We start from the raw sequence: 24,694 nt of genomic DNA on the forward strand, positions 1-24,694 counted from the left end.
TCGTCTGGAAGCCACATTTTCCAGAATTTATCAAGGACTCCATTTTCTTTTCCATTTAATTTCATGCCAGCAAAAGAGTCTGTCTTCTGTAGCTCAAAAAATGCATTAATGACCTTGTATAGTTTGTTGTTGAGCAATCTAAATATTTTTTTATATTATGCATTTCTAATTTTCCGACCAGTATGCACCAGTTAGTACTAGTATATTTTAGCACCTGTGTACTGTCAAGACATTATACAGCAAAAGGATACAACAGAAGGATCACAAGTTTAATCAAATTATTCAATTTAAAGTTCCACCCTGGAAGCTAAAGATTTCTACTAAAGCTAACATGCAGAAAGTCTAATTATAAAACTGGACTAATGAACAGAGCACAGAGGTCATGACACTATGACATCAACTTATATACAGTACATCCTAAATCGTTTCCTCTCATTAGCTTTGAGAAATAACTTCAAAAACTAGTTATTGCTGGAAAGTATGTTAACATGACAAATCATCCAATTAAAAACATTGTAAAATGAGCAAGATAAGGAAAGGAAGGAAGGAAGAAAATAAAGAAGTGATGATTCACTATTTTTATCAGTTCATACTGTAGGTCTGACTTCTTTATTTGAGCAGTGGAATATCGCAGTTTAAAACATTCAGCAGTTAATTTATTACTTCTCCCTATGATACCTTTCTAATCAAACATGCACGGAGCAAAACACACTGTGTTAGTGGCTGAGCCAATGTTTGGATTGTGAAGCTGCACACTGGATTTAGAAGTGAAAACAAGAGGCACTTTTCGACAGGATTGTGGGAATCTGGAGGAAGCTGCTCTGCAATGTTATCAAAGCTTCTTTTGAGATCCTTGGATCACCTAGTTTCTGGCAGACAAATAAGCTCCCCTCACTTGTACCCTCTGATCTTATGTTGTTTCATGTCTGTCTCCCTAACCACCAAGCAGCTATATCAAATATATCATATAAGCGAAAAATGAAAAATACTTTGTTGTGTAGGAACCGAGCGATCCTAAAATTTCTTCTGCCCATTTCTTCCTCAGTCACCTGGTGGGAATGGCTGTTCCAGAAAGCCAAAGCTCTTTCTCTAAAGAAGGGTCTCCACTTCTCTATCTTACAAGCATTCCCTCTTTGATTCCAATAGGGACCTTGTTTCAGTAACGTTTTCTTATGGGTTGACTCTAACTATAGCCCTGAGGATTTTATTTATAATTCAAACTTATTTCCCTGTAATTTACTTAGTTTTTGTCATGCCTTATGCTGGGAGCGGCTTGCGTCCTACTGTTGCTAGTGACACATTCGCCCACAGATGCTGCCGGTCACAAACCTTGTGCGAAGTAGGTCAAACTAGCTTGCATGAGTTCCCACTTCTCTATTAGGCCCAAATTATTCCAATCAGGCAGCCAATCCACCGGGCAATCATCCAATCAAGGAGAATATTGAAGGCAGAACCGTGTCCTTAGCCGGCGTTCCGACATTAGAGCTACCATGTTAGCTACTGCTGATGTGTTTCTTTTCTCCTAAACATATATTTACTATCTGAATTATTCAAGGCGAATTCTCTGCTTTCCAATTACCTTCAGAGCACTTGCTACAACCCTTATCTTTCCTGGTCCCCTTGATTGTTTCGTACTTTATTTATCCTTTGTTGTTCTCCATCTCCTCATCTCCCCGGGATCTCCTAGAGCCCTGCACTTGGGTCTCGACCTGTCACCTGCTGCAGCACTGTATCCAGCCCGTGCAGTCTCACAGTTTTAGGTAGAAGAGATGTAGGATCTTTTATCCTTACGGCATAGCACAAGCACCCAAGAGCAGGAATCATTCTTGTTTCCCATGTGTGAATGTTCTAAGGCCATAATATGGAGTCTGCAGTACGGTGACCATCACTGAACACATTATATGCTAAACAATGTCTTACTTATACATTGTAAAGCTTGATGATTGAATAATTTATCATTTCCCTTGATGGAGCTTTCACACGTTTTGCCATACATGTTCAAGTGGAGAGCTGCTTCAGTGTGCATTGGCTGCAAAGGAACAAGTAAAGATTAATTGCACACTAAAAATAGAAAGCAATAACATTAACACAACAGAGTCTTCATGAAGTGTGTAGAAGGCTCTACAGCCAAAATGTTGTTCCTTTCTATTTTTCAGTGTGAAATTAATAATTACCTGTTACTTCAGACCTTTACATGTTTTATTCTCCCACACTATCTTTATGAGGACACAGAAGAACCTACATAAAAACACAGATCCCCTTTCATACTTGGCTTCCATCACCTGAGAATCTCTCATGTGATGTTCTCAGCTTATGTTCCTACTTCCTGTTTGTACTTGTACATGGATCTTATTCTGTTCAATTTTTAAAGTAATTTGCTAAGTATCTGCCTAAAACGTGATTTAAAGTGTTTTTATTTTGTCACTCACTCTAAATGTGTATGAAACTGAAATAGTTTGCTAACTACCACCATGTAATTTTTTAAAAAAGATTAGGAGGAGAGATGGGCCTAAAATGGATCCGTGTGGTACATCACTGTTTATATCTGCCCTAATTGAGGTTATACCCCTTATAATGACTTGCTATTTGCTTTTTGCTAGCCATATAAAGTATATGTATTACTTTGAATTTCTTTAGCCTCTACTTATAGAATTAAACTGTTATGAGTGACTTTCTGGAAATATAAATATATAGTGATATATATATTACCAGCATCAACTGTTTCCTTTTTCAAGGAATTGCTAAAAAAATGCTAAACAAAGATCTCCCTTTTCTAGATCCATGCTGTTTGTCTCCATAACAGACTTAAAACTAGTCGTTTCCTGGCTCAGTTTTGTCATTCTTTTCTAATAAGTAATATTATATTTACAGTTCTCCAGTTTGTAAATAAACCTCCAATTCCTCCCAATAGTGACAGTTAAAAAATCCTGCTACACCTCAGTAAAGGTACAGAAACTTCATGGACAAACCTTTGCCAGCCCTTAACATGAACAGAACATTAATACAGTTCCAATAACATTGTAAGTGACCCTTACTAATTATTAATTTCACAATTATTAACATGTATTATTTCTAAATATTTTTTCATTGTTATCAACTGTATTTCCTATACACTTAGAAAAGTCTTATATGTAAGACTGTATTAAAATGTTCCCTAATATCCAAAATATTTAGGATTTAGAACAGGTAGGACTGAGTTAGGACCTTTGTACTGAATCATACAGAGTAAAAATAATATCCATAGCTGCAGCACCAAGGTTCAGTGATGGAGCAGTGGTTAGCATTGTTGCCTTACACCACTGGGGCCTTCCGTTCAATTCCTGAGGGGCTATCTGTGTGGAGTTTGTATGTTCTTCCGGTGCTTGTATGATTTCTGCTAAGTACTCTAGTTTCCTCCTACAGTCCCAAGACTTACTAAGTCTGACAGGCAATCATGTTAGTGCATGCTTTACATTCACAGCATAATTTGTTGCTGAATGCTAAATGCTTTAATCAGAAATATTGCTATTTCAAGTAAAAGCACCCAAACAAAAAAAGTGGCATTACATTAGTGTAAACATGTTAACAGTAAAGAATAATCCATCTGTCATTAGTGAGTCACTTAATTCACGAGAGCACTGCAGAAACCTGAACCTATCCAGGTGACAGGCAGGACTGAGAATACACAATTGCTTCTCCCTAGATGGGATTTCAGACAATTGCAGAGCCATGGAGAAAGAGATGATTTTGAATACATAATCAAACTAAGCTAGCTTGTGTTAGGGAGGTGAGAGGAAACCTAAAAGCTCAACAAAAACTGACACATACTGAACATGGAAGTCCTGCTCAAACTTATGCCGGAGACTGGCTTAAAAACCAAGACCCGTGAGCTGTGAGGCAGCAGTACTAATGGCCACCCTGCCACTGAGTGAAATATCCATAAATGTCCAGAGGTTAGAAAATTTCATTTTTCCTCAGAACTAATAAACAGACAGGTCTATGCAATACCATAGAAAAAAGCAAAGGGCAAACCACAAGTCACATGCAGTGCTTGAGTGCCTTGATGTCCGGTGTCAGGCTGAACTGCTAGCTGCCTATTTTCTCACTGCTACGCTTCTATTTCATAGAACAGGCTTGACTGTTAACCAATGGCTGAAATTCTGTTTAGAGATGGGAATCACCTTCGACAGCTCTGTACCAGGATACTTCAGGATGATTACAGAAACATTTCCTTCAGGGATATTGTCCAAGTTTCCCCACAGTACATCCCCCCAGGATGTAGTAAATACTAATTTGAACATTTTAAGTACTCAGATTAAATGGAAAATCCAGTGGGAAAAAAACAGACCACTCAAACCAAAGTTAATAACACATTTGGTTATTTGTCTAATAATTATATGTTCCAAAACATCTACTTAATGGCATATACCCAATCTTAAAAATCAGTCTTCTCAGTGCAGCTTCCAAAATGAGTAGAGATCTTGCAAATGATATCTCAAGCAAATCACTAGAGGGCAGCAATATTATGCATTCATAATGTTAATCTCTGTTTTTCATCCTTTAGTCCTTAGTTATCTCATAGGCATACTGTATAGTGGCCTTTATATAGTGATTAAGTGTACAGTATGTACAGTAAATGTGTAACAATGAGTTGAAAGAAAATAATAGTGCTTTGGTAGTTAATTTAAATAAACTGTACAGTACACTTATACTAAAATAGACCTAAGTAAGTGCAGTAGTGGCTCATCATTGTCATTTCAGATAGGGAATGTATGGGGGTTATACAAGATAGAACCATGAGTCATCTGTCACTGTTTGTTACTGTATATGCAATTCAAATTAAAAAATTATGAGTAGAATCAGCATGTCTACCAGGAAACTTGTGTGGATCATGTTCATGCTAAATTTCAAAATTGATGATTTTTTGTACATGAATGATTGTACATGGATTAAAAAAGATATTCACCCCAAAATCCAATCCAGGTTTGCAGGGGAGCCAGTGCTTATCCCTGCAAATAAGGGGCACAAAGCAGGATAGAACCTGGATGGGCCTAATACACCCTGAAATCGCCTGCCAGAATCGTGTCAGGGTGTAGCAGTACATATATTTTGCCTGGCATGCTGAGCCCTTTTCAAAGTGTATAATAGTATCAGCATGGTGGCTCTTGTGTTAGCATGGAGCGCTTGGGCTCTGGGTCCAATTCTAAACATGGGGTGCTATCTGTGTGGAGTTTGTATGTTCTCCCCACATGGTTTCCTCCCACAGTCCAAAGACTTACTGGTCCAAAGGTTATATAGCTCCTGGCAAAATAGGTCCTGGTGTGATTAAGGTGCATGTTTGAGTCTGTGTGTGCCCTGTAATAGACTGGCATCCCATCCAGGCTGTATCCTGCCTTGTGCTCATTACGTGATCTGACAGGCTCCATCTCCCCCACGACCCTGAACTGGATGAAGCAGTTAGAAAACAGATGGATGAAAGCGTATGAATTGACTCAGAGTTTCAATTTAATCAGAATGTGAGTCTGATTAATAAATAATATTGACAGCAAATAGGAAAGTGCATCTATGAAATCCCATTGTAAACAAAGCAGGACGAGTAAAAGCACTTTTTTCCATTTTTTGTACATACTATGGCATCTTAAAAGATAGTCATAGACAGTCATACATTTTACTTTTAATCTTGGAGAGATTCACATGACTTCTTTTTTTAAATTTGAGAGCCTAACAGATAATTGTTTTGTGTCCTAGAGTACCCATAATGTTTAAATCTCAGTACTCACATTTATGGATAAGTATAATCTAAAATGTGATCTGCTGCTTGTCAAAATGATTTCTACAAGACTTTATGACCACAAGGAATTTAATGTAGAAAGAACTAGTATCTACTTTGCCCTATGCTTAAATTCTCACATGTCATTTTTTATTCTCAAACTGATTTAAAACTGAAAAGGTCAGAGCTAGTCAAGCTTGTACATGCATAGAAAGTGAACCACAGCACCTGTCGAAAGTTCTGCTAAGGCCATGTCTGCTAAATTATAACTACTCCTACTCTACACATTTTAACAAAGAAGGCCTCAAATAAGAGAACCATCTGGTTCATCATTAAAATGACTTCAGAATGATGAAAAGCATTGTTTCTCGAATAAATCGTGTGTGAGTGAGTGTGTCATCTGAGTATCCACTGTAGTGTATTGAAATACATTTCTGTTTTTTTACTTCTTGCACAAAGGAAAGAAAAGAGTTGTAGACTGTAGAAGCCAAAACGTTAAAAAATAAAATGTACTTTACTGAAAGCCCATTTGTAAATTGTAGGATTTACCCAGAAAGAATTGTAAAGTAGTCACATTAAAAGCACTGTCACAGGTTCTAATTATATCTGCTTGGGGGTATGATAGATTGAATAAAACAATCAATTCCCTTCCCTCCTTATTTTAGTTTTTAGTGCACAAGTATTAGAATGCGAGACAAATAGCTGAAATACAGTATACGTAAAAAAGTATGGTTTAACTGTCTATTGGTAAAAGTAAATCTTGGACTACTTTTTCTTGTATAATATACATCTCCTAAAAAACACATTTGAGATTGCATCTAAATCCTTCATCACTACTGTAGGAAAACAACTTTTGTGGGTGTTTTTAGTGAAATAGTTTTAAGAGTATTATGGAACTAAGGAAGCTGAATACAGTGTAATGATATTAAGCCAGGTTATTAAAACCCCATAGTCTCTTTTGTGTATACATAATAAAATACATTTCTGCATCTGAGCCCTCAGTGCTGCTCTCTACAGATGCAATTTGGCGCAGTGAAAAATAGGGAGGGTTAACTTTATACCTTCAGTATAGAGCAATCCAATTTAGTCCAAGACTAGATCAATATGGGTAGTTACAGCTTCAATGAAATCAATTGGTTCTTACTGATTGAGTGCTAGGAAGAATGGAATTTTTGTTATACTCTCTCCTACCTATATATATATATGTAATAATCTTGATTTTCAATTGTTACTTTTATATACAATCCTGCCTTTACTTATTTTTACCATTAAGGGATATAGACATGTCTTATCTATATGTGCATAAACTGGATTTATAGAAAAACATAAGAAAAACATGAATATCTTCCCATCATTTGTAAGTAAATGAAAACACACATGAAGAAAGGTATTATTTCTATTTCATAGTTAGTTTTAATAATCCCTATGATATCAACTATAACACATAAATATGGATTTTGGTCTTCTGCAATGCTTCACAAGCAATGTGTAGAAATCCAAAACCCGGAATAACGAATTCACCTATAGTCTACAGCACTCTAACTCTATGGCTAAGTACCATGCTTTCAACTGAGGGTGCCAGTAAATATATGCAGATCCTTTCTCCATTAAACATGCTGGAGGTTACAGTAATTGCTGTGCAGACAGGAAATCCATGTGCTCAGGGAATAAAATTAATGTCACTGTGTACTTTGTCATGAACTTTAAAAGGTACGGCCATTGAATACTAATCAGTTATGGCATTCACTTTTAAAATCAGTTCATGTCAGTATTTTTATTTTGACATTCCCACCAATGGATTTTTATACGTCTCAAAGTGATAACCCGTAAATGTCCAATATAATGTGTGCGGTGAACTGCAGGGGTGTGACAGACACTGTTAAGAACAGCTGAAATTCTTAGAGCAAGATAGCTTTTTATCTTGCAGTTTCACAGTTTCAGTCTTTTCTGTCATACTTTGCAGCTGTAAGATGTAATTAGCTACAGTATGTTGTGGATTCATACTGTAGCTAATTGTATCTTGCGAAAAACCTACTGTTATCATGAAAAAGATATAGCGGTTCTCCTTGTATGTCCAGATGGTAAAGGGGTGTTCAAGATAGTAATAGCACTATTTAGACAGTGCCCTGTGGAAACAGGGCTACCAGACAAAATTATTTCATTCAAGCCAAAGCTTGTCCTCATAATTCAGAAAGATATTGCCTGACGCTTACTTAAAAAGAATACCACTTTTCATTTTCAGTGTTTACACTCATTTCACTTTACCTGCCCTTAGATCCGTCATCAACTCCAATTAACTAATCTGGAGTTTTTTCTTCACTTAATGCTACCTCTACATATTAAAATCAGATATCTTAGTAAAGCTCCATTTTGATAAAACAAATGCAAAAATGTGAATTCTCATGAATACGAAACCAATATATTGAGCTGAATACATTAAAAACTGGATAAATATTAGTTAGGCTCCCCAAATATCATTTTAAGCAGGCATTTATTTGTTTAAGATCAATGTGTTGATTCAGTGATACACATTTTCAACTCCTATGACTGGATAATTTAAGATTCACTTGCGATAAGTGTGACCTAGGGTTAGGGTTAACTGTTCTAAAAACAGACATTTGTTGATGGCATGGTGGTGTTTTAGGATATGTTTTAAATGTATGAAAGGCAATTTTTTGTTTGGATGGAAAAGGCTATTTACTTTGTGTTACTTTTTATAGTAATTATAGTCTGAACTGAACCCGCCAGCAGCAATATCACCCTGCAACTTACAATTGGCAGCCCACTAAAGCTAAGCAGGTGTGAGCCTGGTCAGTACCTGGATGGGAGACCTCCTGGGAAAAACTAAGGTTGCTGCTGGAAGAGGTGTTAGTGGGGCCAGCAGGAGGCGCTCACCCTGCGGTCCATGTGGGTCCTAATGCCCCAGTATAGTGACGGGGACACTATACTGTAAACAAGTGCCGTCTTTCAGATGAGACGTAAAACCGAGGTCCTGACTCTCTGTCGTCATTAAAAATCCCAGGGTATTTCTTGAAAAGAGTAGGGGTGTAACCCCAGCGTCCTGGCCAAATTTCCTATGCCTCCTAATAATCCCCCTCTATGAATTGGCTACATTACTTTGTTCTCCTCACCCGCCCCCTCCACTGTGACGTGCCGGTTGGAGTATTCATGGTCACATTTAATGGCAACGTCAGCTCAAAGATTTGGTTCAAACCACCAAATGGAGATGGGCGTGCCGACAATCGGACCCTGCTGATGCGGGATTAACGCTAGGATGAGAGAGTCTGAACTGAACTCAAAGCAAATTTTTTTTTTTTTGAAAAAAAATAATCCTACAACTCATATTCTTAGCATATATAAGCCACACCACAAATTTAATTGAAGCTAAAATTTACTGATTATTCTAACTCTAATGTTAGGTAAGCCTGAAAAGCATGCTGATTCATAGGAACATTTCAACACGAGGACTCAATGTGGCATTTAATTAAAAAAAACAAGATACTGTAAGTAAAGCTCAAATTAACTGGTTCTTCAACCCTCATCTTATCTCATTCTGAAAGATATGTTCATTCATTAGATACATAATTTCTACAATGTGTTTCAAATAAATGAAACTAAAACTTTCAATATTATTACAGTAGATAAATTCAATGTACTTTTAAATTGGCATTCTGTTGTTTCTCTGAGCCACATTTTAAACTCAAGTGAGAAGAAGGTTAAATATTTGCATTCAAGAAAGGCAGAGGATAATTAGGGTTAGGGTTAGCTTTCCCACAAACTGCAGGTATTTGTTGAAGGCACAGTTGTATTACCGTTGTATTTGAAACGTAGCAAAGGTGATATTGTGCAATTTCTCTCAACATTTTTCTCCAATGCAAAAGGATTTATACATTGTATTATGTTTCTTGTTTAAAGAATACTAAATTGGAATTAATTGAAATGCTTGGTAAAAAAATATTGCTACCTGTAAAACTATCTTACTTTTGGTGTTGAATATACTGTACATAATGATAAGTGCAGCCAACATTTACTGGTTCTTCTAACCCTAACCCCAGTTCAGCCTGAAAGAGCTTTTGATTCAGAAGATCATTTCAAAATCACGTTCCAAACTCACAAATAAAATAAACCTTTAGGCTGGCATTTAACAGTTTCAGTCTAAAAATGTGATTCACTGAACTCCATTTTAAACTTAAGTGACAAGGTTTCATATTGGCTTTCCCTCAAAATGCAGACATTTGCTGTGTTCTAGGACCTACCATACAGTATTTAGTGGGATAGGTAGGGCTGCACATTGGTAGTAGTGGAGGGGAGTCCCCATTACCTGTAAAGTGCTTTGAGTTGAGTGTCAAGAAAAGAGCAACATAAATGTAAGCAATTAGTATTATTATTAATTTAAAACATAGGAAAAGTGATATTCCACTTGTACCTTCATGTTTTCTTACAGATGCAAACTGGAATTAATTAAAATACTTAAACAAAACTCATTCTACTTGTTAAACACTCTTAATTTTAGTATGTACTACACAATCGTAATGATAAAAGTAGTCAATATTTAGCATTAACACAGTAGGTAAATATTATTCAACACAATGGTATCAGCTTTGCAGAGGAACTGAAAAGCAGGGAACTTCTAAAATTTAGCTAAGTAAAAACTCTCAAAGGAACATGAAAAATATAAGACACTGTTCGCCAGGTTTCACCCTCCCAGAAGTACAGCATGTAACTGAGGATGAGGGACGTGACTGCAGCCTGGAAGTGGCATGAAAAATGATGATGCAATTTCATAATTACTGAACTTTTTCTAGTGTCCACTCCATTTTTCCTAGCGTGAGCCTCATTTTTCTAGTGTGGGTTCCCTTTTTCTAGAGTGCGCAGGATTTTGGGGCCATCGTATAAATGTGACATTCTCACGGCACAAAAATAAGATTGCTTTGTGATTCCTAATTTATTGTAGATTCCAACTAGTGGGATCTCTTGTTGATCACTCTCTGTACACTTAAGGATATTTTTAATTCGATTGTTGTAAAACACTTTGAGCCATAACACATTACCTATTCCAAATTGTTATTACTTCCGTCCTGAATAACGTACGTACAGTAATACAGTATAGAATTCTAAGACGAAAAAGACGTGCAATGCCTCCATGAAAGTCAAATACTGGGAAGACAAATTGTCTAAGAAAATAACATTGTTAAGTTGGTGTGTGACTCATTGTTGGTAAAGAGGAGTTAAAACTGTATTTTACCTAGGTAAATACATGATAGTGTTCAATGTATAATGCATTACCTTTTACAAAATGTGTTTTACTTTGAGGTGAGAAGGAACATTACATTTTTTTAAATATAAGTTGTGTTGGCCTTAAACTAAAGCAGAAGATCAAGGCCATCTCCTCTGAAATTTCTATCTTACTATTTGCAAAGCTTTCATAAGTGATGGCTGGTGACCTAAATATAAAAAAAATTATATGCTTATACACTTGAGTGAATGTGGGTCAAAAAAGAGTTTAACTACAGTAAGTATCTCATCGTTCCAGGCAGAACACTAATATAAGTTCAGACCACAAACTTTCTCAAAGTACATTAAGCGCTTAAAACAACTATTTTCTCAGAATCCTCTTCTATTATGAGACTAGCTTCACGAATACACATTGTAAGGTCAATATTTATGGCAGTATATTTCTCATTTAGCCAACAGAAGATTTAAATAATATATTCCTAATTTTTTTAATTTTTCCAATCCTTTGAAACCAAAATGAACGTCACAGTATGATAATACTACCCTCCCTTATAGCAGAGGACATTGGGTAAACGAGGCATCTCACTTGTTAATGTGTATGGAAGTCAGAAAAGTCAGGCTTAAGAGAAAAAATCTTTTGGCACAGCAGGAGAAAGGAAAAGAGACCTTATTTAGTTACATCGCAGCTGAGTTTTTTTTTTGTATGGCTCTGGTTCCCAGGCTTGACCCATTAGACGGTGTACCTCAGAAAAAACACTCCGAACACTGATATAGTCTGACATTTTCAAACATTCATAAAATGAGAGGCACTGAAATGTCAGCTTTCTAATCGGTTGGTTCCACATAGTCCCTAATTACATGTTTTGTTTCATTTAATTCTCCCATTTTCCGAGCTTTAAAGCACTCTTTTTCAGTCAAGGCATGCATCCACAACATATTGTAAGATGGTAATGCAGAAGTTAAGAGATCCAGTATAAAACTTTCTGCTCATGGTACAGCACAATTTTATCCCTTTGTTAATGTAATATTGAACTTAACGTAACATTTTGGTGGCTGTTGTTGTTCATGTACTTGAGCCAAATGCACGATACACAGCTTGCTGATCACAAAACAGGTAAAGATTTCAAAGTTTAGACTACTGTTGCCCTTATGAATGATGAATATTGGATATTCTAAAAATACGTTGCACACTTGCCACAGAAAGCTGTGTTTTTTAAGCTGACTGAAGCTCTTAAAAGGTGATACAATAACCAGAGAGACAGGGACAAAGATGACATATACTGTAATACATCCTTAATTTATTATGACTATTTTTAATAATTATTCCTGAACAATTAGTGCAATGTCTCCATCCAAAATCCTAATTATTCTGTAGTCTTTAACAAATTTAATGTCTCTTGTCATTTGAACAAGGTTGCTCTGAACAAGTTTACATCACATTAAATTATAAAAACAGTCAATAAGGATTGGCCTGCAAAACAAAAACAAGGATATTTTTAGAAACACACTGGGATGTGTGATGAGTTGCCAGCAGGCTTTAAAATTAGTTTTTAGCTTTGAGTAATGCAAATATAGGTAGCTTCCAGCCTCAAGGTACTTTCAATCCAATTTACTGTTCCTCCTTAGCAGTTAATTAAGTCAAAACCAATCTGGGTGACTAACAGAAAATAACACAACAAATGGAGAAAGAAAAGTGGAAGGTTTGAATCCAAAGAGCATGACTAAAACCACTCAAGAGGGAGAATAATTTCATTCAGAAATGTAAAACGGTTGAAAGCAAAGTCAGACATACAGTATGTTATGACAAATTCTATTATCACTATCCACTCTTTTATCACACAAATGCTATAACTATCCTACGAAACCCTTTTTTCCACAAGAAAAAGACTAGCCCAAAATATCATCCATATCACAGACAACACATACACACACGCACAAACTTTAACAGAGAGGACATGTATCAGTGATCATCACATTTCATTGCAGCTCTTTGATTCTTAAGCAGCAAGGTTAGCAAAAGAAAATTAACAATCTGATCTGTCATCAGGAAGAATCCATTGGGCTCAAACGGTTAAGTGGAGTTTTTTTTTTTAATTCCAGTGTGAAAACATTGTGGCAGCCCTGTGTTTCAATTACTATCATAAGGTCTCTGCTATGCATTGCTATGGAAATCTGTGTGCATAATGTCCTGTCAAACCCAATGATGAGTAACCTGCGTTTTAAAATTGAACAGAAAAAAAGACCTTTGAAGACAGACTTCATCAATACTCAATTAAAAATGCCTGGAAACCATTTCATTTCCATGCCATCTTAACAATACAGCAAAGAACAGCTCCACTCTGTATTAACAATGATCCAAATAACTGCAAATCAATCTGTTCTGTCCCAGAATGCATTCTGGCAAGCATTATATCTGAGATAACAGGAATCGCAAATGTAAGTACAGAGTCTTGTTGCCTAGGAACACCAACAACTACTATACTAATTTTAACATTTTGTTATCTAAACTGCCTTTTTGAATGCTAATTATGGCTTTTTTTGTGAAGCACTTTCCCATGTTCATAATTTAGACTGTTTCACAAGCATACAGTAACTAACAAAGACCTTCAATGTTAAGGTACAGAACTGGCATTAGACTTTAAATAATTCTATGTGCTCTTGCTTGTCAAATCAAAAAGCATTACCATACAACATTCACTTGAACAGTACATGACTAAAAGGCCTCTTTCCTCTGAAAGGGAACAGAACGAAATCTGACTGGTAATGTAGACATTTTTACCAGTTCAAGTAACTATTATGTCCTTACAATTTCTTTCTCCATCAAACATTATGACTGACATCCTCTTCAATGAAGACATTTTAAGAATACAGTACTGATCTATGAAACCATTGGAATAAACACTGTGCACAGGACTTGTGAGAAAATAAAAGCAACACAGACATGCACTTATCCTTAAGAACAGTACATTAAAACTTCCCGGTAATTTAACACCTACGTGAAATCCTAATCATATTTCAAATCTGACAGTATTTATTTGTATATTATTACTTTTAGAATGATAAGTGTTTTTTTTTACAATAGGTGTTTGATGTCTGATTTAAAATAATGAAATACAGTAAACCCTCAGTTCAATGGGAGAAAATACATGTCCATTTTTTGTCAAATGTCCATTAATAGAATGGCATTTTTCCATCCCCAAAACACACTATAATATAATATATATAAAATATATTGACACTATATATAAAGTATGCTTTCTGGATCTCTGACTTATTATTTCATAATTACAAACAACAGAGTCAATAAAAATTGCTCCCGTACCTTTTTCATCATAAATATACAAGCTCTTTATTTCATGTGTCAGAAATAAACTGTACAAAACTTGCTAAAGCATACACAACCCAAGTAAATACTCATCATAACAACTGGCCTTCCCCTATAGGGCATCATTGATATTCCTGAATTTTTAAACCAATACAGAATTTATTTTTAACTTTGTCATATGTGCTTTTCCTTGTAATGGTGGGAAAGGTCTGATATTTCTGATTTCACCGACAAAATTCCCCTTTAGCAGATTCTGTCCATTAAGTCCAAAGTCCAGTAAAGCGAAGTCCATTAAACCAAGGGTTTGCTGTAACTGTCTGTTTTGTATTGGAAGTAAAGATTTTCAAAAAGGGCCAAAAGCTGGAGACTTTTCAGAGAGAAAGCTCGACGTTAGCATGACTCTAAAGTTTAAAGTACAGACCAGACTGAGAAGGACATGCCATTTTGATCCAAAAAGGTGTTTTCTAAACATTAGCTTTTTAGCTAAATATCACAATGAACAAAACATACTTTTTATTTAGGAACAAGTAATAGGTTTATTCCATGCTGAAAAGAGAAGAAAGAAAACACAACGTTTCAGCTGTGGAGAAACAGCCAAAGAAGGCTCCACAGCCAAAACGTTGTATTTTCTTTCTTCTCCCACCTGAAATGCTTTTTATTTATTATCCATTACAACTGGAGTCGCATAATGTAGCATCCTTGGAAGATTCTTTAAATATTTATTGAATCTCTATGGCCTATAAGAAGAATACTGTAAGTCCACTTCCCTCAATTCATTTCATCCGTTTAAGTGGACAGTGATAAACCTGGAGCCCAACCCAGCAGGAACGGGCCAGGATTGCACCCTGGAAATGACACCAGTCCATCGCAGGGTGCACATAGAGTCACACATGCTTATAGGGAGCAATTTAGAGATGGCAGGTAACCTAGACACTGGTTCAAAAATAGAATACAAAAAAACCAAGCAATTTAGCCAAGAGTGTGTTATGTAAGAATCTCTATGTGGCAGATTTGTCACTTACTCCTGTACCAGTTGACTACCTTAGGAAGATTTAGAATTAACTCTTACATACTGTAGTTACCTCATTACACATTGCATAAAGCTGTCTAATTTATACCACATGTGCCAGAATATAATATAATCTACAGATCTCACAAAATTATCTCAATTTCCAGGGAACCTCTGACAAGATAACACACCCCAGATTAATTTTTAACTAAAACCAGGAGGAATTAAAGACATTACAGTTTTGTAGAGGAATACACACAAACTGGGAGGGCAGGGACTTTCAGTGCTGTACCTCCACAGATTGCTATTTCTAATTCACATAAATGGTAGACATTTGAAAATGTGTCGCATTGCAGACTCACATAAGAAATAAACAGGAAAAGGAGGGAGAGAATCTGCATTTGGCAGCACCAAAAGCAATAATGCCAAACCCTTATAATTTATTTTTTATCGCAGCACTCCAAAACATAGAAAGCCCTCACAGAGCTCCAAGAAATAGAAAGCAATCAGAAATTCCTGCAATAAAATTGATAAACTGAAAAAAAGAAAAGATTTGAAACTCTATCAGCAAAGTAATCTCTTGGGAGTTTTGAAAATAATAAGGCCAAGGCTAGAGCTGAAACATCCAGAGGAAACTGGTTGGGTCAAAAAGATTCAGACTTTTTCATGATATACTCTTCCTTACGCTCTATAATGTGACCATACAGGACAGTATCCTTTAGGAAGCAGCTTCATCAAATTGCTACCTAAATAAGACAATTTCAATTAGATGAATAAGAAGAACCAAATGGTGACCAATGCCTTCCAACACAGAGTGCTTTTCAAGGTGAGAAGCCTCTCAGTATACGTAACAATGAGTCAGAAACTATAAAAAAACAGATGGTTTCTGAAGAATGTATTAATTTATAGAATGCAGGTGTTTAGGACATCTTTTCACATCTTCAGATGTGTCTTTTGTCTGCTCGTCTATGTTTTAAAACAAAAAAAATCAATATTTGAAAGCTTTTATTCAAATGCACATTAGTCTTAAAACAAAGGCATTTTGGAAATTCTGAAAAAAAAAGCTTCAAAGACTTACATCAAATAGGCACTTTCTTTTGTATAGTTGTCCATAAACATTGCTTGCTTGTCTAGATTTTGTTATTCTATTATTTTTCTATGTAAGGAAATTTTACTTGGGCACATTTTTGTTTATAGTGTGTATAAGCCTGGAAACAATAATTCACTTAAAGGTTCAAACTTTCTTGGTTTCTGATCTCTCATATGTCATGACTAAATAGAAATCATGTATTTAGAACAAAACCACATTTTAAAAATGCATCTTCACATTACAATTAAAAAGTAGGTACAGTAGTGTAGGTTTTATGTTTATGTAAAATGTCTTCTTTTGTTGTTCTCATTTGTGAGCTGAATTCAGAGAGTGTTGATAGGTGTTATGATAAATTATAATTTTAAATGGTAGGATTATTTCAATATTTCATTATAGGATTATTACAACATTGATTGTTTGGGCCTAGTTTGTCTTTTCATGAGATCAGCATCTAATTTAATTATCATTGTCCCTGTCCAATGATTGTTTGGGGAAAGTTAATTCCACCATAATGAACCATTATAAAGAAACCATAAGCAGTCAGAGTAGCATTTAAACCTGTTTTATACACTGCTAATAAACTGTAGTTGTAATGTTCAAAACTCAGGAAGGAGGATGGAGGAGGTCACTTTGCAAACAGCATGAAATAAAAGCTGAAGACAAGGTTTTCTGCTGTTTACTTCCAAGGCTTCATTACGTTTGGTGCATCTGTCTTAGATTTGTCACTTGTGCCCAAGACAGTGACTTTAGCCCTGGGTCCAACCACATGTTGTACAGGGCTGATTTATCTCTGATCCAGTAATTGGTGGTATTAATTCTGCTGTAGGAGATTAAGAGGGGGGACAACTAACTGTTCTTTCAGTATAATGGCCCTGTTATAGTGGTAATAATCCCCTGTGTTGTCAAGATTGTGTAATTAGCCCACGTCTGGAGGCCTTATGGCATAACAGATGTCATTCGGACACCCTTCATGAAATATACCTGTCAGGAGCCACTCAAGGTTCATCTTTTTATACACCACCTGTGATGTCTCAGCCCTCGACTTAATCCTTCAATAACTCGCTTTTATCTCACTGTGAACCTGGAATATGTACCAACTGGGCATTTATATTACTGCTTTGTATGGACACCGCCTGTTATTGTAACTGTTACTGTTTCATTTTGACTGCATGGCAGTTTTGTTGTTTTTCCAGTTTGTACCAGCCTTCTTGTTTCATTTTATCTTTTCCTTTTGTATCAGTGTGATTCTTCTTCAGAAGCACAGTAACTCTTGTATATATGTATAATGTAAGTTGTCCTGGAAAGCAAATAATAATATCTGAGAAGGCAGTAAATAGACATGGTGCTGGTGATTTCTACAATGTATCTTCCTTTTCTACTACATATGGAACATACAACAATAATCTCTAAATGACTGAAACAGGATAACAAGAAATCATCAGTCTTCAAATTACTATAATATATACTTCAGGGTTTGGGGGTTGGTAATGTGAACATCTCATGCTTGTGTCTCTATTATTCAATTTCTATTATAGTGTAGAAATGATACTGACTCAATATTGCTTTTTATCAGGAAAGTGTTGCTAAAGAAAATAAGGAACAATGCCTTTCAATAGGCCATTCGTGGCTCAATTGCTGGAATGAAATGTCTACTACTATAAAAGAACATGAAATTCTAAAGGGAAAATCTCTGGCTTTAGAAAATGTTGTGACTCACGATACAATATAAGTATAAAAATAAACCTTAAATAGTCCAGTGCCTGTAAGTGGAAAAGTAAAATGAGAAAGACAGACAAAAGACTCAAGTAAAGATTCCTTAAACAACAGCTGACCCAACAGTTAAACAACAGTTGACCCAATTGTAATTTTAGTATTTTCCATTCAACATCACTGAGCCGCGGTATCTCAGCAGCAGGAACAGAGAAGGATTGGGATTCAGCAAATACAATTCCCACCAACGACATATTGCAGAGCAGTGAAACAACTATACAGTACTCATTGAAATGTAAAAGAGAAACCTAAAAGATACAAAGAGAACTTGACATACCTCTACGACTGTGACTTTGGCTGCCTTGCACATGGGCTGGTTAAAGTTTCTTGCCGTTTTCCTGAATGCAATTAAATAAACAGAAAACAAACAAGATCAGAAAAGTAATTTGGTGAGCATGGGAGTTTGAAGAAAGAAAAACCAAGGAGCAAGTCTCCATCAATGCTCCTTCCTTGTAGTTATTTTTTTTTTAGTTGAGATAAATACTGAACTCTTGTGGCAAAACTGAAGCATTACATTAATAAATACAATAACTGAAACATTAATGTAAATACAAAAATAAAAAAATACAAAAAGTATATAATAATAATAACAACAACAGTAATAATTATAACTATTATTATTAATATTGCATTTTTAATTATAATATATATTTAATAATAATGTACTCCTCTTTAATTACTTTGCAAACATACTTAAGCTTGATGTTTGTTTCTGTGGAATATACCTGGAATCCTAGCTTAATGTTGCCGAAAACTGTCATATAGGGGATAGTAGAGAGGGATATCTTCAGTTTTTAAGCTACTCACATTAAAGAGGTACTATGACCCTTTAATAACAAGATGTTTGAATAAAGCTGCATATATTCTGGTTAGAAGATTAATTTACTTGTCTTCTACCTCAGATACATCTACAACTATGTGACAATGGTCTACAACTGAAACATTTTCTGAAAGACCATTATAAATGCTGAGAAACATCAAAGACATTGTATAATATTCAACGTAGGCTATTGCATTGTGGTGAACTGAATTGAGTTATGTTAACTTAAAGAAGATGTACATGCAGTAGATGGTAAACACAAGTGTACTGTATTTCCAGCTTTCTGATGACATACAGTAGCTGGAGATTTTATAATCTTGTACAGGAAAAAAAATGAATACACACACTTATTATCACACTACTTTCCTCCTTTTGTACAGCTGGAATGTAAATGCTTGCATAATCTTGTGTTTCAGAATGCTATAAAAATGTTGAATTTGTCACCTGAAAAAAGCAAAGTGGCACTCAAAAACTACAGTCTGTAAAGGTCTTAACAGCACTTTTTACATGCAAATGTGCTTAAACAAGATTCTGTTTGCTGCCTGGGGTTATAATCATGGTTAAGTGTGGCAGCCAAATGTTATACAAGAGAGAGGAGGAAATTATAGACATCTTCAGTTTTTAACTCCTTGTCTACTCAACTGGGTTGCTTAGATACTGTATGTTCATCATAGGGCATCTTTATGTTGTATGGGAAAATACAAAGTCCTTGTTTACCTAGCTTTTTCTCAGTGATGTGTGATGAAGGAATCTATAGTTATTCTATTTAAATTGTATTCCCATGAGCAATAGTGAAAGGTTTAAACCCCTTAATTAAAAAATATTAGTTTATATTCTTACCATTATACTAAGGAGACTAACCCTCCTCAAAACTCATTAATGCAAAGTAGTTGATTTTATTTATTGCACAACTTACTTTCTACAATAAGCAAGTAATTCATGTTTTTTTATCCTAACTTTTGTTCCTTATTTGATTTAACAGTGGTGTCTTTTAAGTTACAATACAGACAGATAACAAATATTTACTGCAAGACAGTAAAATATCAACAAGGACAACTTTTAGACAACTTTTTTTTCTCTTACATTTTCTATTTCTTTTCTATTTTTCTCTTACATTCCAAAAGCAGAAAACTATGAAATCAGAAGAGTTATTCTTTATGTGTGTAGCAAACACAATCAGAGCTTTTAGCCCATTGTAAGGCATGAAAAAATAAGAACAATCTAAATATCAAATCTAGCAATCACAAATTCTGATGGATTTCAGGATGGTCACCTGAACATCAGACAGGATTCCTACCTGAACACTATGTTTCCAGCTCGGTCTGCTTTCCAGGCCTTAACTAGTGCAAAATCCCCAGTGATTGCCTTCTCCATCACGTAGTGCCGTCCATTGAACTCACGAACCTGCAGCCAGAAATGATTTTCCAGTATTAATTAGGCATTAGGACAGAAGTCCTCAATCCTGAGTCTGGAGGGCCAGTGTGTTAATGTTTTCAGTGTGCAGGTTTTCAAAGTTTCTTTAAAGAAGTGGGACCTGAATAACTGGAAGAGGTCCAGTTCAGCCAATATCAAGCTGAATCAGTTAGAGAGTAGAGGAGTTTATTGCCATACAGTATGTACATGTACATTTCTTAGATATTTGTTTCTCTCTCAAGACATACACAGTACAGCAGATGACAGAGAGCCCTCTAGCTGCAGAGGGCATGACAATGTCGTGCTTGACTGGTGTACTGAGTGTCACCTATTACACTTCTCCAGCCTGTGTGCTGTCATGCAGGTAGTGTTCTGAAAGAATATCACTGTTCTGGTAATTTAGTCTCCAGATAATTGAAAGAGGGTAGCGTAGATAACAACACCCTTTCTTTTGCCATCCTACAATTCACTTGTAATTGCTGAAGACGGTCTCCCTCCTGCTGCAATTACAAGAGCCATGGACCGAAGGCAGTATATCGCAGTTTAAAATACTGTTGGTAAAATGGAACAATTTTAAGAGATGCAGTTGCTGAGGAATCTCAGGGACAAACTTCTGCCCGTTTTTGTAATTTCTTGCAAATAATACCCAATATTATCTGTTTTTCATCGAGGGTTGTAGCTGCAAAGACAAATTATTTGTGCAAAATATAGCCTAGAATTTCATAAATATTATTACAACCTAGTAGGTCACTTGACACTACCGGGCCATTTCAGACAGGTTTCCAGCTCATAAAACAGGTGCAGTGCTTCAGAACAGCTTCTTAAGGGTCTCGGTGGGATTCATAGTTGCTTTCTACATAATTGCCACTAGGTGGAGCTATATAACAGACAGCCTTAGCATATAAAAGCGAGTTTAAATTCTGTCTCCTCATTCTACCCCCGTGAGTCCTTAGCAGTGCTTCTGTATGGTGGAAAAAAGAAAATGAGAGGAAAAAAACAGAGAAACGAGGGAGAAGCCACACCTGTCAAGAAAATATGGCTTAATGATGGGTCGAAAATATCTGGCAGGTGTAAAAAAGAACGAGACTGTTTTCATCTTTAGCACACCATCTGTAGGGAAGGTTTCTTCAATATGACCGTGTGAAGTACATGGCTGGCAACAGAATTTGAACTACAATCACGGGCACCTGGCACACTGCACACAAACCAAACAAGCAGGAAACCTGCTCTACTGGAAGAACTGTCCAGTGTCAAGGGGGATTGGTGCTCTCTAAACCACGAAGGAAGGGTGTGATGTCCCTGTAACACACTCACACACTCTAAACTCTGCAGAAGCTCCAGCACCAGACTGCCATCCCTTGACCCCAGCCAGAGCACCATGGTAGGACGCGCAATCACCAGAAGACAAGTTCCAAACTTCCAAAGCAAGAGCCGGCACTGTCAATTGTGAGTTCTGTCACAATTACCTTCTTACTAGAAGATTAGGGAAAGCAAACCTCATGTGTGGAACTCTATGACATGCCCTTTTGTTTATGTGGAGAAACACTGTATACGGGCCTTTGACTAGAATGTGTCTGTTTTTGTTTTTAAAGTATTATCTAATTCAACTACAACAAGGCACTTTGACTTTTTTGCACCTAAGGAAGGCTCCGCAGTCGAAACGTTGTGTCACTTGGTTTTTTCAGCATGGAATAAGCCTTTACTTACTCCTTTGCAGCCTAAGCATACTGACGCAGCTACCTACTTGACTTATTTATATATTTCTTAATCAATAAAATCAAGCTTAACAACATCAGAAGGATATTGGAAAATAAAGCCCTGGACATAATGTATACAGTTGATGTGTGCATAATGATACAGTTTAATTAATTAATTTTATTTGCCGTGTACAAAATACCGCTTCAAGGTTAATAAGGAAATGTACTATCCGTGCATGGCAAAAAATGCTAATTAGGGGCTTCATATTTTTTGGGGTCCCAATATATGTGCTAGTAGTCACTGAGTCCTGCCAAAATAATGTAACATTTTCACTTTGCTGGCATTTAATGCTGCCAGTTACCTGACAGCAAATAAACTTGCTTAGAGTCCATAACTCAAAAAAGTACTAAACTAATTTTCACAAAACTAGTACAGAGAATTCTCTATCACACAAATTGTGAGGGACACCACCTACTGAAATGGCCACAGTAATGTAGTGTTGTAAGAAAAAACTCACCTCTCTTTTCTCACTAGCAATGGCTATGCTGCCGTCCTTGTTATACTTAATGGGAGAGCCTCCTTCTTGGATGAGGGTGCCGTAGCCTGTGGCAGTGAAGAAGGCTGGCACCCCTGCCCCGCCAGCACGAATCCGCTCTGCCAGCGTGCCCTGCAACAGTGTGAGCCAAACACAGTGAGGAAAGACACAGGAGTGGGCATCTCAGCCCATTTCTCCTTGTGGTGTGTCTACACACACAAGGCATGAGAAACAAATACTATATAAAAATTCATTAGCCGCTATAAAAGTTTGATAAAGGTTTCATGATGGCTCTCTGAATTTTTAAAAGTAGAAAACAAAATGAGTGGACTTGATAGAATTCGACTTAAGACAGTTTGTTGGAAACATCAAGACATGAGCACTAAAGGAAAACGATGGACAAAACAAACAAGGAGTATCTTCAGCAGCTCTTGTCTCATAGGACTAAATGCGCATTTCAACTCTCTCCAAAACTGGAAGGAAAGCCAGTGTGTCCTACCTGAGGTGTGAGCTCCACCTCCAATTCTCCAGACAGGTACTGCCGTTCAAATTCTACGTTCTCTCCCACATAGGACGAAATCATGCGCTTTATCTGCTTGGTCTGAAGGAGCAATCCAAGCCCAAAGTTATCAACCCTGCATGGAAATAATCAGAAAAGACATGTTTGCTGTGCAAGGCTGTCCTTGTGCTGACTCAGGCATGCTCACAGCTCCTGTGAAAGGTCAACACCTCCAGCAAGAACAGGTACAGAAGCCTGCTCCATGTGTAATATCCTATCAAGGCACCAGAGATATTAATAATTCACTGGAGGCACAGTCACAGTAAAGGATTTTGTGCTGCATTAAGAAAAACCCACAATTACTTATCCTCACTTTTTGCAAAGATGCAAGTTGGGAGTGGAAATATATGTAAATTAATACATGTAATACCAAAACCAAAAACATTCATCCATTCATTATCTAACAGATACTTCCAATTCTTGAACGTAAAGAAAACGAAAGAGCTAATAGTGGACTTTCGGAGACACAGGCCACACACTCACAGCCCACTCAGTATTGATGGAACGGAACTGGAAACAGTCACCAGCTTTAGGTTTTTGGGAATTCACATCTCTAAAGATCTAACCTGGACTGTGAACACTGATTCTATCATGAAGAAGGCTCAGCAGCGCCTTTATTTCTTCAGGTGCCTCAAGTGATGGGGGATGCCAATACATGTGTTGGTGAACTTCTACCGCTGCACCATCGAGAGCATCCTCACCAACGGGATCACCGTGTGGTATGGCAACAACTCTTCGCGAGAAAGAAAGGCACTGCAGAGAATGGTCAATATGGCCCAGAAGATCATCAGCTGTGGTCTCACCGAGATTAAACAGCTCTATGAGGACCGCTGCCGTGGTAGAATTCTGGCCATCACAGAGGACAGTCACCACCCCGGGCATGAGCACTTCACCCCACTGCCCTCAGGCAAGAGATATAAGAGCATACGGACACTTACCACTAGATTCTTCAATAGCTTCTATCCACAAGCAGTGAGATTGGCGAACACATTTAGCCATCCCCCTCGGACCACACCTACACCATCACCATCTACCTCATTATGATTTCTTATCTATTGCACATCTCCAGTCATTGTTTACACGTCTGTATTGTTTACATTCAAACTGTCTACATGTTTACTTGTACATTGTCTACTGTTTGTATATTGTCTTGATGCACTGTTTGCACTTTGATTTGTTTTTTACACTTGTTTTACAATCGAGAGACTTTCTGTAAGTAAGAATTCCATTGTACCAGTACCGGTTACATACGGCAATAAAGTTCAAGTTCAATTCAGGGTAATGGGGGAGCCGGAGTCTATCCCAGAAAGCAACAGGACACCAGTCCGTCACAGGCCAGCCAGACCCAAACACAGAACACAGACACACACAAATACTGTACATCTGGGCCAGTTTTCCCAGAAGCCTATTAATCTGTCAGTATTAATTTTGGACAGTGGGAGGAAACTGGAGCACCTGGAGGAAACCCACACAAAGATGGGGAGAACATAC

The 24,694-nt window shown here is 36.7% G+C and overlaps 1 protein-coding gene across 1 annotated transcript in view; it reads right to left on the reverse strand.

The window, feature by feature from the left end:
* Positions 1-24,694, reverse strand: part of oxct1a (3-oxoacid CoA transferase 1a) — an 80,760-nt gene that overhangs the window by 43,927 nt on the left and 12,139 nt on the right. The window contains exons 4-7 of the mRNA XM_088629807.1: positions 23,144-23,279; positions 22,627-22,776; positions 20,296-20,402; positions 18,456-18,516 (exon numbers count right to left, since the gene is read on the reverse strand). Coding sequence (XP_088485933.1) covers positions 18,456-18,516; positions 20,296-20,402; positions 22,627-22,776; positions 23,144-23,279 — 454 coding nt within the window. The remainder of the gene's footprint in view (positions 1-18,455; positions 18,517-20,295; positions 20,403-22,626; positions 22,777-23,143; positions 23,280-24,694) is intronic.

The sequence above is a fragment of the Lepisosteus platostomus genome, chromosome 4 (assembly GCF_059453375.1).
Source record: "Lepisosteus platostomus isolate fLepPlt1 chromosome 4, fLepPlt1.hap1, whole genome shotgun sequence".
NCBI classification, from domain to species: domain Eukaryota; kingdom Metazoa; phylum Chordata; class Actinopteri; order Semionotiformes; family Lepisosteidae; genus Lepisosteus; species Lepisosteus platostomus.